The 12,263-nt window shown below is 54.2% G+C and overlaps 1 protein-coding gene and 1 long non-coding RNA gene across 5 annotated transcripts; one reads left to right on the top strand and one right to left on the bottom strand.

The window, feature by feature from the left end:
* Positions 1-521: 521 nt before the first annotated feature.
* LOC308624359 lies at positions 522-3,184 on the bottom strand. The gene is made up of 4 exons (XR_014016960.1): positions 3,073-3,184; positions 2,415-2,561; positions 1,701-1,817; positions 522-616 (listed from the first exon to the last, which is right to left on the bottom strand). It is a non-coding gene; the product is annotated as an uncharacterized lncRNA (long non-coding RNA).
* A 25-nt stretch (positions 3,185-3,209) lies between these two features.
* On the top strand, positions 3,210-12,247 carry UBA7 (ubiquitin like modifier activating enzyme 7). Of its 4 annotated transcripts, XM_081247472.1 has the most exons (24): positions 3,210-3,404; positions 3,489-3,657; positions 3,755-3,889; positions 3,999-4,105; positions 4,423-4,513; positions 4,614-4,749; positions 4,949-5,046; positions 5,140-5,286; positions 5,701-5,883; positions 6,065-6,172; positions 6,329-6,409; positions 6,487-6,642; positions 6,736-6,901; positions 6,981-7,186; positions 7,285-7,349; positions 7,441-7,624; positions 7,718-7,792; positions 8,035-8,218; positions 8,753-8,835; positions 9,116-9,202; positions 9,294-9,485; positions 11,208-11,300; positions 11,376-11,476; positions 11,933-12,247. In XM_081247472.1, exons 1-24 carry the CDS (start codon positions 3,349-3,351, stop codon positions 12,060-12,062), a joined length of 3,033 nt encoding a protein of 1,010 aa, XP_081103598.1. In that variant the 5' UTR covers positions 3,210-3,348; the 3' UTR covers positions 12,063-12,247. The 4 variants fall into 4 exon arrangements, with proteins under 4 accessions (XP_081103598.1, XP_081103599.1, XP_081103600.1 ...); XM_081247473.1 differs by lacking the exon at positions 7,718-7,792; XM_081247474.1 differs by lacking the exon at positions 3,489-3,657 and having other exon boundaries at positions 3,210-3,488; positions 3,755-4,105.
* Positions 12,248-12,263: the final 16 nt, after the last annotated feature.

Here is a 12,263-nt window from a genome sequence, read left to right on the forward strand (position 1 = left end):
GTGAACTAGGGTCTAGACACACAGGGAACTCACAGCAAGCACAACAAATGACCAGTGACACCCCCCTCTTCTCCACCTTTCAACTCTGCCAGCCAAATTGCTAGCCTCTGCATCTTAGCTTCAAAAGCACTTTCTCCCAAAAGACTTCCCTTTGAACTTCTAGCTTGGATGAGGACCCCTAAACTTTCCTCTCTCACTACTGGATGGGAGTTCACCTGTTTCTGCAGATCCCAGCATGGACCTGGTACAGGGGAGAATGCTTCAGGCTGACAGTGCCCAGCTGCTCTCCAGCAGGCGTGGAGGAGCCTTGGGCTTCTTGGGGAGGAGGTGACGCTCTTGGTTATGGGAGTTGGACCCCTCTGGTGCTGCCTTGAGACAAGGACAGTTAGTGAGGGGAAGTGTAGCATCAAGTTAAGGGTGCAGTGGCTGGCTAATAGCTTTCTTATAGATCAGTAATGAACAATTCAAATTATTTTTATTTATTTATTTATTTTAAATATTTATTTGGCTGCATCAGGTCTTAGTTGCAGCACATGGGATCTTCGTTGTGGCATGCGAACTCTTAGTTGCGGCACGTGGGATGTAGTTCCCTGACCAGGGATGGAACCTGGCCCCCCTGCATTGGGAACATGGAGTCTTAGCCACTGGACCACCAGGGAAGTCCCAACAATTAAAATTAAAAACCCAATACCATTTACTTCAGCACCAAAAAAGAAGAAGAAAAAAGAAAAATATTTAGGTATAAATCTAACAAAATATGTACAAGATCTCTGTGAGGGAAAACTACAAAACTCTGGGTCTATACATACAATGGAATATTACTCAGCCTTTTAAAAAATTCTGAAACATGCTATAACATAGATGAACCTTGAAGACATTAAGCTAAGTGAAATAATCCAGGCACAGAGGACAAATACTGTATAATTCCATTTATATGAGATACCTAGAGTAGTCAAATTCATAGAGACAGAAAGTAGAATGGTTGTTGCCACGGGTGGGGAAGGAGGGAATGGGAAGTTATTGTTTAATGGGTTGAGAGTTTCAGTTTAGGAGGATGAAGTTCTGGAGATGAATGGTGGTGATGGTGGCACAACAATGTGAATGTCTTTAATGCTACTGAACCGTACATTTAAAGACGGTAAAATGGTAAATTTCATTTTATGCATATTTTATCACAATAAAAAAAAGGACCGAAATTCTGATACATGCTACAACCTAGATGAATGTTGAAAAGGTATGCTAAGTGAAATAAATGAGACACAAAAGGGAAAATACTTTATGATTCCACCTACATTAGGTACCTACAATAGGCAAAGTCATAGAGATAAAATAGAATAGAAGCCCCAGGGAAACAGGGGATCTAAGATTGTTGAAGAGTTACTGTTCAATGGATACAGTATTTCTCTTTGGGATAAAGAAAAAGTTCTGGGAATAGTGGTGATGTTTACACAATATTGTGAATGTACTTAATACCACCGAATTGTACATTTAAAAATGGTTAAAACCACAATTTTAAAAAATCTATCTACTTCTATTTCAATAAGAGTTAAAATCAGGAATGGATGTTGAATTTCATCAAATGCCTTTTGGTATCTATTTGAAGATACCACTTCAGAATCTGGCCCTGGTTTCTGTACCTAGTATGTATAACACAGCCAATAAATGTTCACTGAATGAAAAACAAAACAAAACACAATTACCTACTACTTTACACCCTCTAGGATGGATATAATTTGAAAAAAAAAAAAAGGAAAACCAGTTTGGCCATGATGTGGAGATCACTTCTGTATATCGCTTGTGGAAAATAGCTTGTTGGTCTGTCAAAAAATTAAACACAGAATTACCATGTGACCCAGCAATTCTACTCCTAGACATATACCCGAAAGAATTGAAAACAAGTACTCAAATACTTGTTCAAGAACAATCGTAGTAGCAGTATTCATAATATCCAAAAGGTATAAACAACTCAAATGTCAACAGGTGACTGGGTAACAAATTGTGATATATGCCTCTGATGGAATATTATTCATCCATAAAAAGGAATGATGTACTGATACATGCTACAATTTGGATTAACCTCAAAAAGATTATGTTAAGTGAAGGAAAACAGATACCAAAGGTCACATTTTGTATGATTCCTTTTATATAAAATATCCAGAATGGGCAAATGCCTAGCAACAGAAAGCATATAAGTGTTTGCCAGGGCGTGAGATGTGGGATGTGGGATGGGTAGCAATTATTTAACATGGTTGTGGTGTTTTTCAGTGGGTGATGAAGTCTTGAAACTAGAGAGAGATTGTGGTTGCACAACATTGTCAGTACACTAAATGCCACTACACTGTATACTTTAAAATGGTTATTTTAATGTTGTATGGATTTTACCTCAATTTAAAGAAAAGAATTTATGATAGCACCTGGTTTAGCTATTGTGGAGTTTTGTGGGGAGCTGTGGTCCATCCTCTAAAGAACTGGCCCCAAGTTCCTAAGAAGGCAGAAGGGGATATCTGTGGGTGAAGGGTACACAGGACCTCTCTTTTCTATTTTTGCAGCTTCCTCTGAGTCTATAAATATTTCAAAATAAAAGTTTAAATGACAAATAAGGACACGTGATCATGGCTGCCCCATGCCTCCCACTCTCAGGGCTGTCCTGACCAGGCAGCTGTGGGCAGAGGGGAATCCCTGATCCCTGAGGAGATGGCTCAGGGGCACGCAGGTACTCTCAAAGATGCTAGGCTCCACCCCAAGTCTGTAGTTTAAGCCCTGGATGTGGGACAACATAATCCATAAGCTCTCACAGCCTCTGGGATGGGACTGGCTCTGCCCTCTAGGGTCTCTAAGTCTGTGTGTGGTTAGGAGAGCAGGCGAGTCCTCAGGACAAGGGAGTTCCCACCAGTACTCTGTGGGCAGGAAGCCCATCCAGGCAGAGGGCCCTGAGGGGGATAGGGGCCTGAGGTTCAGGACATCTAGGGAGCTACAGGAGACCGCCTGGATCCCTCCTCTGGCCCTGCCCCCTTCCTCAAGAGAAATACCTGCTCTCCCAGAGGGGGAACAGATCCAGGAATTCTGTCCTACCTTGCCAGTGCCCTAGGGCTGCCAGAACTCTTCTTTGCCAGGCTAGGCTGTGCTGAACAGGCTGGAGGCAGGACCAGGAGCCTGCTCAGTCTAGTTTCACTTTCACTTTTGCTTTCCCACGAAATGACGGAGGAGCCCGGAAGAAAGCTGTGACCAGCAGTGTGCTTCACTCCTTAGCCTTAGTGCCTGTTTGCACTGGCTCCTGCTGGCACTGCCTGCCACACAGAGACCCTATCTGTAAGCGCTGCAGCCTGTTTTCCGGCCCCAGGCCTCAGGATGGATGTCTTGGAGACCTCCAAGTCGCTGGATGAAGAGCTGTACTCGCGGCAGCTGTGAGGCCCGAGGTGGGGAGGAGAGCGGGGTGGCCTTCTGACTTCTGATCTCCAATCGCCTGCCCTCTTACTTCCCACCCACAGGTATGTGCTGGGCTTGCCAGCCATGCAGAGGATTCAGGGAGCCAAGGTGCTACTGTCAGGGCTGCAGGGCGTGGGGGCTGAGGTGGCCAAAAACCTGGTCCTGATGGGCGTGGGCAGCCTCACTCTTCATGATCCCCACCCTACCTGCTGGTCTGACCTGTCTGCCCAGGTGAGGGTCCTGGGGGGCTAGGGGTTTCCAGACCATAGCCCTTGGGGATAGGGCCCAAGAAAACTCCTTGCTAAAGCCAGACTGGGTCTCTCTTTAGTTTTTCCTCTCAGAGCAGGACTTGGGAAGGAGCAGGGCTGAGGCATCTCAAGAACTTCTGGCTAAGCTCAATGGAGCTGTTCAGGTGTGCATCCACACAGGTGACATCACCGAGGACCTGCTGCTGGACTTCCAGGTGCCCTCCCATCCCTACTCTCCAGGCCAGCCCAGTGTCCCCCCCCAGGCTTTAGCAGCAGGGTGGGCTTGAAGTGCTTCTGGCCCTACTGATCATGAGGTCCACCCAGGTGGTGGTGCTGACTGCCTCGGACCTACAGGAGCAGCTGAAGGTGGGCACCATCTGCCATAAACACGGAGTCTGCTTTCTGGTGGCTGACACCCGAGGCCTCGTGGGGTGAGATGGCTTACCTAGCCTGCCACATCACAGGCAGCAACTGGTCCCAGTGCTGTCCCCAGCTCCAGGCTTGCTCCAGAGCCCCTCCACCCAACCTCAGGCCTGTCCCAGCATCCCCTCTTGATTATACAGTCCCCAGTCCCATTTGTCTGCTTCCTCTACCCCAGCCTCCAGACTTGATCCAGTAAATCCTTCAAGCCTCTCCCAGCATTCTTTTCCTGATTCCTCTGGTCTTGCCCTAGTGTACGTCACCCTTCACCACAACTGTGGCAGTTAACCACTGAGCCATCTCAGTGACCCCTCCCACCCCACCACAGGCAGTTGTTCTGTGACTTTGGTGAGGACTTCACTGTGCAGGACCCTACAGAGGCAGAACCCCTGATGGCTGCCATCCAGCACATCTCCCAGGTGGGTGCTAATGTGGGGGGTGCTCACCTACTAAGGAGGGGCTGCCAGAGCCTGTGGAAAGCAGGGACAGGCAGCCCTGAGCAAGCCACCTCTTATCCAGGGCTCCCCTGGCATTCTCACTCTGAGAGAAGAGGCTGATGCCCACCGCTTCAACAATGGGGATTTGGTGACTTTCTCAGGCATTGAGGGCATGGTGGAGCTCAACAGCTGTGCTCCTCGGCCTCTCCACGTGCAGAGTTAAGTCAACCCCACTCCAACTCCAGGCTCAGTGCCCAGGTCCCCACTGGGGGTGGACACAACCTGGTCCTTGGAGATAAGTTCTCCCTCCCCCTTCTCAGGGTGGAGCAATATCAAGAATGTAGATGCAAGACAGGATGGGGTGTGGGGAGCTACTCAGGTTCAGAGGGCATACTGACCAGGCTCAATCTCCCCCAGGGGATGGGACCTTGGAGATTGGGGACACAACAACTTTCTCTCATTACTTGCGTGGTGGGGCTGTCACTGAGGTCAAGAGACCCAAGACTGTGAGCCACGTGAGTTCAAGTGCATCTGAGGTTGGGGAGCTTGGGCGCCTTGAGGGACCTGCAGTGTTCTGGACATGAACGTGAACCGAGTGCCCCCTGCAGGAGCCCCTGGACACAGCCCTGCTTCAGCCCCGTGTTGTGGCCCAGAGTCCTCAGGAAGTTCACCGTGCCCACTGCCTGCATCAGGCCTTCCATGCACTGCACAAGTTTCAGGAGCTCCATGGCCGCCCTCCTAAGCCCTGGGATCCTGTGAGTGGCCCCGATGCCCCACCCTCCAGCCTCTGTCTTAACGGGGCCTCACCTACCAGGAGGCAACAATGACTGTCTTACAGATCCAAGACTGAATCCAGAAGCAGTTTCCAACTCATATAAAGGAGATGATAAACACTATCTATAGACCAGAGGCTGGGTCCATGAAAGGGCCAAGCACAAAGCCTGGGGACCCATGCTACTCCTAACCCCTAAGGTCTGGCCTGGAAGGTGCCCCCAGGTTGGGGAAGCCTCCAGGGCCATTGTCTGGCACCGGGCATCCGCTAGTGGGGCCCTCCCACTCAGGCTTCTGCTTCCTCTTCTGTGGAACAGGGTGGATGGCTGCCTGAAGGATTCAAATGGGGAGTGGAGCTCAAGCTGGGGCTGCTTTACCCACGGAGTTCTACCCGATAGGTTGATGCAGAGATGGTGGTGGACCTAGCCCAGGCCCTGGAATCACTGAAGGGGACAGAAGGAGAGCCTTTGGAAGAGCAGCTGGATAAGGCTCTGGTGCGGACAGTTGCCCTGAGCAGTGCTGGTGCCTTGAGCCCCATGGCAGCCGTGCTGGGTGCAGTGGCTGCTCAGGAAGTGCTGAAGGTGGGCACAGGCAGAGGCAGGGCGGGGCTGGGAAGGGTGCAGAGGTCGGTGTGGGTGCCACAGGGTGCCCAACACCAGATAGCGTCCCTGGGGGCTTCACCAACCTGGGTGCAGCCCTCAGCCAGGATCTGAGGGGATTAGGAGGTGGGAAGAGTCCCCAGACTGAAGTGCTGACTTCTAGGCAGTCTCCAAGAAGTTTATGCCCCTGGACCAGTGGCTGTACTTTGATGCCCTTGATTGCCTTCCAGAAGATGAGGGGCCCTTTCCCAATCCTGAGGACTATGCACCGGTGAGAACCTAGGGTAGGGGTGCAAGCCTTATCCAAACTCAGGACTGGGGGAAAAGAGGAAGAATGGTCCCAAGATCCTGACCTGGAAAACGGGGTGCAGGAGGGAGATGCAGCACAGGCCATTGGCCATCACTGACCCCTGTCTGTGTCCCCTAGAGAGACTGCCGCTATGACGGGCAAATTGCAGTGTTAGGGGCCGGTTTTCAGGAGAAGCTGAGCCACCAGCACTACCTCCTGGTGAGCTATGTGGTGAGGTTGGGAGTACGTGGAAGGGTAAGTCCTGGCCCTCTGGCTAAGGTTTCTCCTGCTGGCAGGTGGGTGCTGGTGCTATCGGCTGCGAGCTGCTCAAAGGCTTTGCCCTAGTGGGCCTGGGTGCTGGCGGCAGTGGGGGCGTGACTGTTGCTGACATGGACCATGTGGAGCGCTCCAACCTCAGCCGGCAGTTTCTCTTCAGGCCCCAGGACTTTGGTGTGAGTGCCGACCCGTCCCCACACCCGTGTCCTGGACTGTCCTCCCACAATGCTCCCCTTCCCCCACCCAATGTCTTCCTGCTTTCTTCTCAGAGGCCAAAGGCGGAGGTGGCTGCAGAGGCTGCTCACCGCCTGAACCCAGACTTGCAGGTGACCCCGCTCACCTACCAGCTGGATCTTACTACAGAGCACATCTATGGGGACAACTTCTTCTCCAGTGTGGATGGCGTGGCTGCTGCCCTGGACAGTTTCCAGGCCCGTGAGTGCTCAAGCCTAGAACTCACCCCTTGTCCGAGGCTGTGCCAGCCCCACTTCTGACCCTCTGCCCCCTTCGCCAGGGCGCTATGTGGCTGCTCGCTGCACCCACTATCTGAAGCCACTACTGGAGGCGGGCACAAAGGGCACCTTGGGCAGTGCTTGTGTGTTCATACCACACGTGACTGAGGACTACAGAGCCCCCGCCTCCGCTGCAGCTTCTGAGGATGCCTCCTACCCTGTCTGCACCATGCGGCACTTCCCCAGCACAACTGAGCACACCTTGCAGGTGAGAAGAACCCCAGAGACTCCTACCCACCTGGCTCAGTCCTCAGCTGCAGACCTCTTTGCCAACCGGCACCTCATGGTTCCTCCCTCCCCTCACAGTGGGCCCGGGATGAGTTTGAAGGACTTTTCCGTCTGTCTGCCGAGACCATCAACTGTCACCAACAGTAAGACCACCAACAAGGGTGAATGGGAGTCCAGGCTCCCTAACACCAAGAGGCTTAGGGCTTAGCCTCAGACTTTCTCCTCTGTCCGCAGGGCACTCACGTCTCTGGCACACTTGGATGAGTCACAGGTGCTGACCCTACAGCAGGTGGTGCTGGGTGTCCTGAGAGAGCGTCCACAGACCTGGCGAGACTGCGTGCTTTGGGCCCTTGGCCAGTGGCAACTCTGCTTCCATTATGGCATCACACAGCTGCTGAGCCGCTTCCCACCCGACAAAGTGGGTGGCTAGGGGTCAGGAGGCTGAGGGCCTCCTCAGGAGGCTGAGGGCTCAGGGTGACCCGACTGAGCCCAGCAGCCTCCATTTCCCTAGGTGCTAGAGAATGGAACTCTTTTCTGGTCGGGTCCCAAACAGTGTCCCCGGCCCTTGGAGTTTGACACCAGCCAAGTGAGTGCAGCCCTGAGATGGGAATATGGCCCCTCAGAGTGGAGGTGGGCACCCCTATATTTTGTAGAGATGCACAGATGCTGAGAGGGAGAGAGCCATGTTTGTGCACATGTGGGTGTCCAAACGGGATGCAGAGGCAGGCACTCAAACAGATCCACAAATGGGCAGTGACCCCCACCCCATGCACCCACACAAGCTTGCTCAAGCCCATGCAGCCACCCCTGCTCTTGGTCTCACTGCAGGACACGCATCTCCTCTACGTGCTGGCGGCTGCCAACCTGTATGCCAAGATGCATGGGCTGCCTGGCTCACAGGACCAGACTGCGCTCAGGCGACTGCTGAAGTTGCTGCCATTTCCTGACCCCCAGGACTTAGCCCCCATTTTTGCTAGCGACCTGGAGCTGGCTTCGGCTTATGCTGAGTTTGGTGAGGTCCCTGGCCCCCCGTGCTACCACCCAAAGGCCTGACCCTCCTCAGCCTGTGCTGCAGAAAGAAGATGGGGTCTGGGGGCCCTGAAGCCAACTCAATACCTCTCAGGCCCTCTGACCTTGCTTCTCTGTAGCCTTGGGTTCATCCTCTGGCCGCTCAGTAGGTCCTCTCCCTGCTGCCTACCCACCCCCACCCCACTCCCCCACCCCCATTTCTTTGGCAGACTCTCAGCCAAAAAAAACAAAAACCAAAAACAAACAAAAAAAACACAAACCACTGGACCCTAGGGAGCAGCTAGCTGTGGCCCCCAGATGAGAACAGAGTCACATAGGTGTGCATGGGCACACACACACACACACACACACAAGTGAGGGCTGGGGCTGCTGGACAGGAGATTGCACCATCCATCAAGGGGTCTCCCTGAAAGTGGTAAGTGATAGGCTTGGCAGGGACCAAGGATAGGCAGCAGACTCCAGAAGAGTGCAGGACATGGGGGCTAAGGACTGCCCCAACACCCCCTTCCCCTGACAGGCCCTGAGCAGTCGAAGAAACTGCATGAAGCCCTGGAAATCTGGACTGTGGGCCCTCCCCTGGAACCCTTGACATTTGAGAAGGTGGGAGCCCAAGTGGGGGTGAAGGGCTGGGCTAGAGAGGTTGTTGGGGAAGGTCAAGAGCTAAGAAAGTAGATTTGAAGCCCCTTGGCCTCAGTTTTCCTCCCAGAAGGACCCCAGAAGCAGCTCACCTTCCCCGAGCCTCAGCCTCCTTATCTGTTAAGTGGGGAGATGTGAGCATCCACCCCACCGAATTGTGTGAAGAGCTGTGCAGTGGCACAGGGTCGGCCGAGGTGAGGGGCACTGGGACAATGCTAATACTACTGTGCCTTGGGCCTCACAGGACGATGATTTCCATGTGGATTTTGTGGCGGCAGCGGCGAGCCTGCGAGCTCAGAACTATGGCATCCCACCAGCTGACCGCACCAAGGTACCCTGCCCCTTGGGGCTCAGGCCTGGAGGTGGGGGTCAAACCCTAGCCTTATGCCTTGGGCCCAGACCAAATCTCCTGTCCTTGGCAGACCAAGCGAATAGTGGGCCGGATTACCCCAGCCATTGCCACTACTACGGCAGCTGTGGCTGGCCTGGTGGGCCTGGAGCTGTATAAGGTGGTGAGCAGCCCACGGCCCCGCAGTGCCTTTCGCCACAGCTACCTGAACCTGGCTGAAAACTACTTTAGCCGCTGGGTACCTCACGCCCCAGCCATCCAGAAGGTGAGCCCTTGACGCTCCACCCATACCAGACCTGAGTTTTCCCTGCACCTACCCAAACAGGCCCTACTTTAGCTTCAGGATCTCATCAGGACCCAGACTCTGGGGGAGTCATCAAGACTCCCTCCAGTTGCCTCCCTGCTGCAAAGCCAGGCTGGGACCTGTCAGACACAGGAAGCAGCCATCAGCCACCTCCACCCCCCATGAGTCAGGGTCTGGGGGAGCTGCAGCTTTAACTCATTAGTGGAGCCAGACATCCCCCGCAGTTCCCTCCTTCCCAGGAGTGCCCCTGAGGGGGAGGGGGGACTAGGGCCCTAGCCCCAAACAGAGCTTAATATCGGCCTGCAAAGCATGGGCATCCTGGCCCGCCCCCTCGACCTGAGTTAAAGGGCACTGAGCTCACCACCACGGGTGTGGGGTGTGCAGCCCTGTGGGGATGTGTGCATTCATGTCACAGGTGTGAGTGCACACAGGTCTGGGCATCCCTGGCCCTGTGGTGTATGGGCGTGGAGGGAGCACACTTGCACATCTGTGTGCCAGATGGGACTGCAGGGCTCTTTCACAATGTGGGCTTGCATGTGTGTGCATGTGAGTACACACGTGGGCTTGTGTACATGTGTGTTCCTTCAAGTGTAGGGCTGTGAATGCCCCTGGCTGTGTGCCCAGGCTCTGCAATAGTTGGCATTTCCTTAGGGCAGAGGAGAGGGTACAGAGAGAATTCCCTCATCAGGGGAGAGGGGAGAGGTCATGGGCCAGCACTGGGCTTTTGCTGAGCAGCCCTGGGGTCCCTCAGGGCACAGCACACAGAGCCCCTTTGTGAGGGGCCCCTCCTCTAGCTAGAACACAAGCTGCCTTTGTCTGTGGAGGAGGGGGAGGGGAAGGGTCCCCCATCTCACCTCTGGCCTCGTCTCAGCTTGACCCCACTGTGTTTTCTGGGGAGCTGGCAGAACTCCTCCTGTCTTGGTCCCTGGCTGCCTGCCACCCTTATGCCCTCAGCTCTGGGTACCAGAACCCCAAGACTCCAGAAATAAGGAAGGAACAAAGGGACGGGAAGAGGAGTCCTCTGTGGACTGTGTTCCTGCTAGAGTCACTGTGCCCCTTGCCATGTGCCCATGAGTAGTCCAAGGCCCTGGTGGTAAAGGATTAGGGGACAGGATTTACCCCACCCCCAGCATCCAGCCTTGCATTTGAGGAACAAGCAGCTTTATCAGAGACTGCAGCGGCCCTGCTCCCACTTCCTCAGGAAGCATTGCCCCCCCAACACACACACACACACACACACACACACACACACACACACACACACACACACACACACACACACACACACACACACACACACACACACACACACACACACACACACACACACACACACACACACACACACACACACACACACACACACACACACACACACACACACACACACACACACACACACACACACACACACACACACACAACCAGCCCCTGTGATGGATAGCCTGTTTCCCTGTGTGGGGGCCCTGTAGCCCCATTTCCTGTGCTGGCCCCAGCATGGGCGGGGAGGGTGTTGAGATTCTGGGCCCAGATCCCACCTTCCACCCCCACCCCCTGGCTTCTGCTTCCTGCCTCTAGTCCAGCTCCTCCCCTAGGAAAGGGGCCATAAGCTATTGGTAACTGGGGTAGGGGGAGGGTATGTGTGTAAGAAGCTTCTCACTCCTCCCCACTACCGCCCCCCAGTTCCATCACTTGAAGTGGACCTGTTGGGACCGCCTGGAAGTGCCTGCTGGGCAGCCCGAGAGGACCCTGGAGTCACTGCTGGCCCATGTCCAGGTGTGCCCCATTCCTGCCCTTCCCCCAGGCCTGGCCCAGGCTGGCCCAGCTGGCACCTAACCTGTCTCTCTCTAGAAACTAAATGGGCTGAGGGTGAGGATGCTGCTGCACGGGAAGGCCCTGCTCTACTCTGCAGGATGGTCTCCTGAAAAGCAGGACCAGCACCTGTCCCGCAGGTGAGCCCACACCTGGCTTTAACCTCATTCTGTCCCTGGAGGTTGGAGGTGGGGACAAGCAGCATTTCCTCTTCCCAATCCCATTTGGGCCCCTCACACCTTCCTGAAATTTTCTTTTGCCAAATGGAGCCAGCAAATGGGCTGGGGGTGGGGTGAGGGCCAAGAGCCTGAGGAGGGGCCTCTAGGAGCTGCCTGCTTGGCCAGCCCCACCAGCTCACGCCCTGCTCAGCTCCCCTTTCACGGCCCACTCCCAGAGGACTCACAGCTTCCTGCCTCCTGCCCACCCCGCCAGCCGCTCCTAAAATAGTTTCAGATGTTTCCTGTCTTGGGCTGCTCCTGCTCCTGGCTTGGGCTCCTTATGGCCCGCCAACACCCTATAGTCCATGCCAGGACACTCTCTGCCTGCCACTGCTCACCTACCCAATCTCCCCACCCCTCTCCCCCCCATGCTACCAGGGTGACGGATCTGGTGCTGGAGGTGACACGCCAGGTGCCTGAGCCTGGGCAGCGGGTGTTGGTATTGGAGCTCAGCTATGAAGGTGAGAAGGAGGACATTACCTTCCCACCCTTGCACTACAAGCTGTGACAAGGCAGCAGCCCCACCACCCAGCTCTGTTGAGCCATGCATCCCAAGCCCACGGTAGGCGCTTAATAAATGCTTGTTGAAGTAAGGTGTAAGTGGACAGGATGGATGATGGAACACGGGGCAGACACATGGGGTGTGACATGGACATGACAGGGACCCCTGCAGGGAAGGAAAAGGCTCTTTAGATTCGCCTGCCTGAGT

Source organism: Mesoplodon bidens, assembly GCF_964165515.1.
Source record: "Mesoplodon bidens genome assembly, chromosome: 10".
NCBI lineage: Eukaryota > Metazoa > Chordata > Mammalia > Artiodactyla > Ziphiidae > Mesoplodon > Mesoplodon bidens.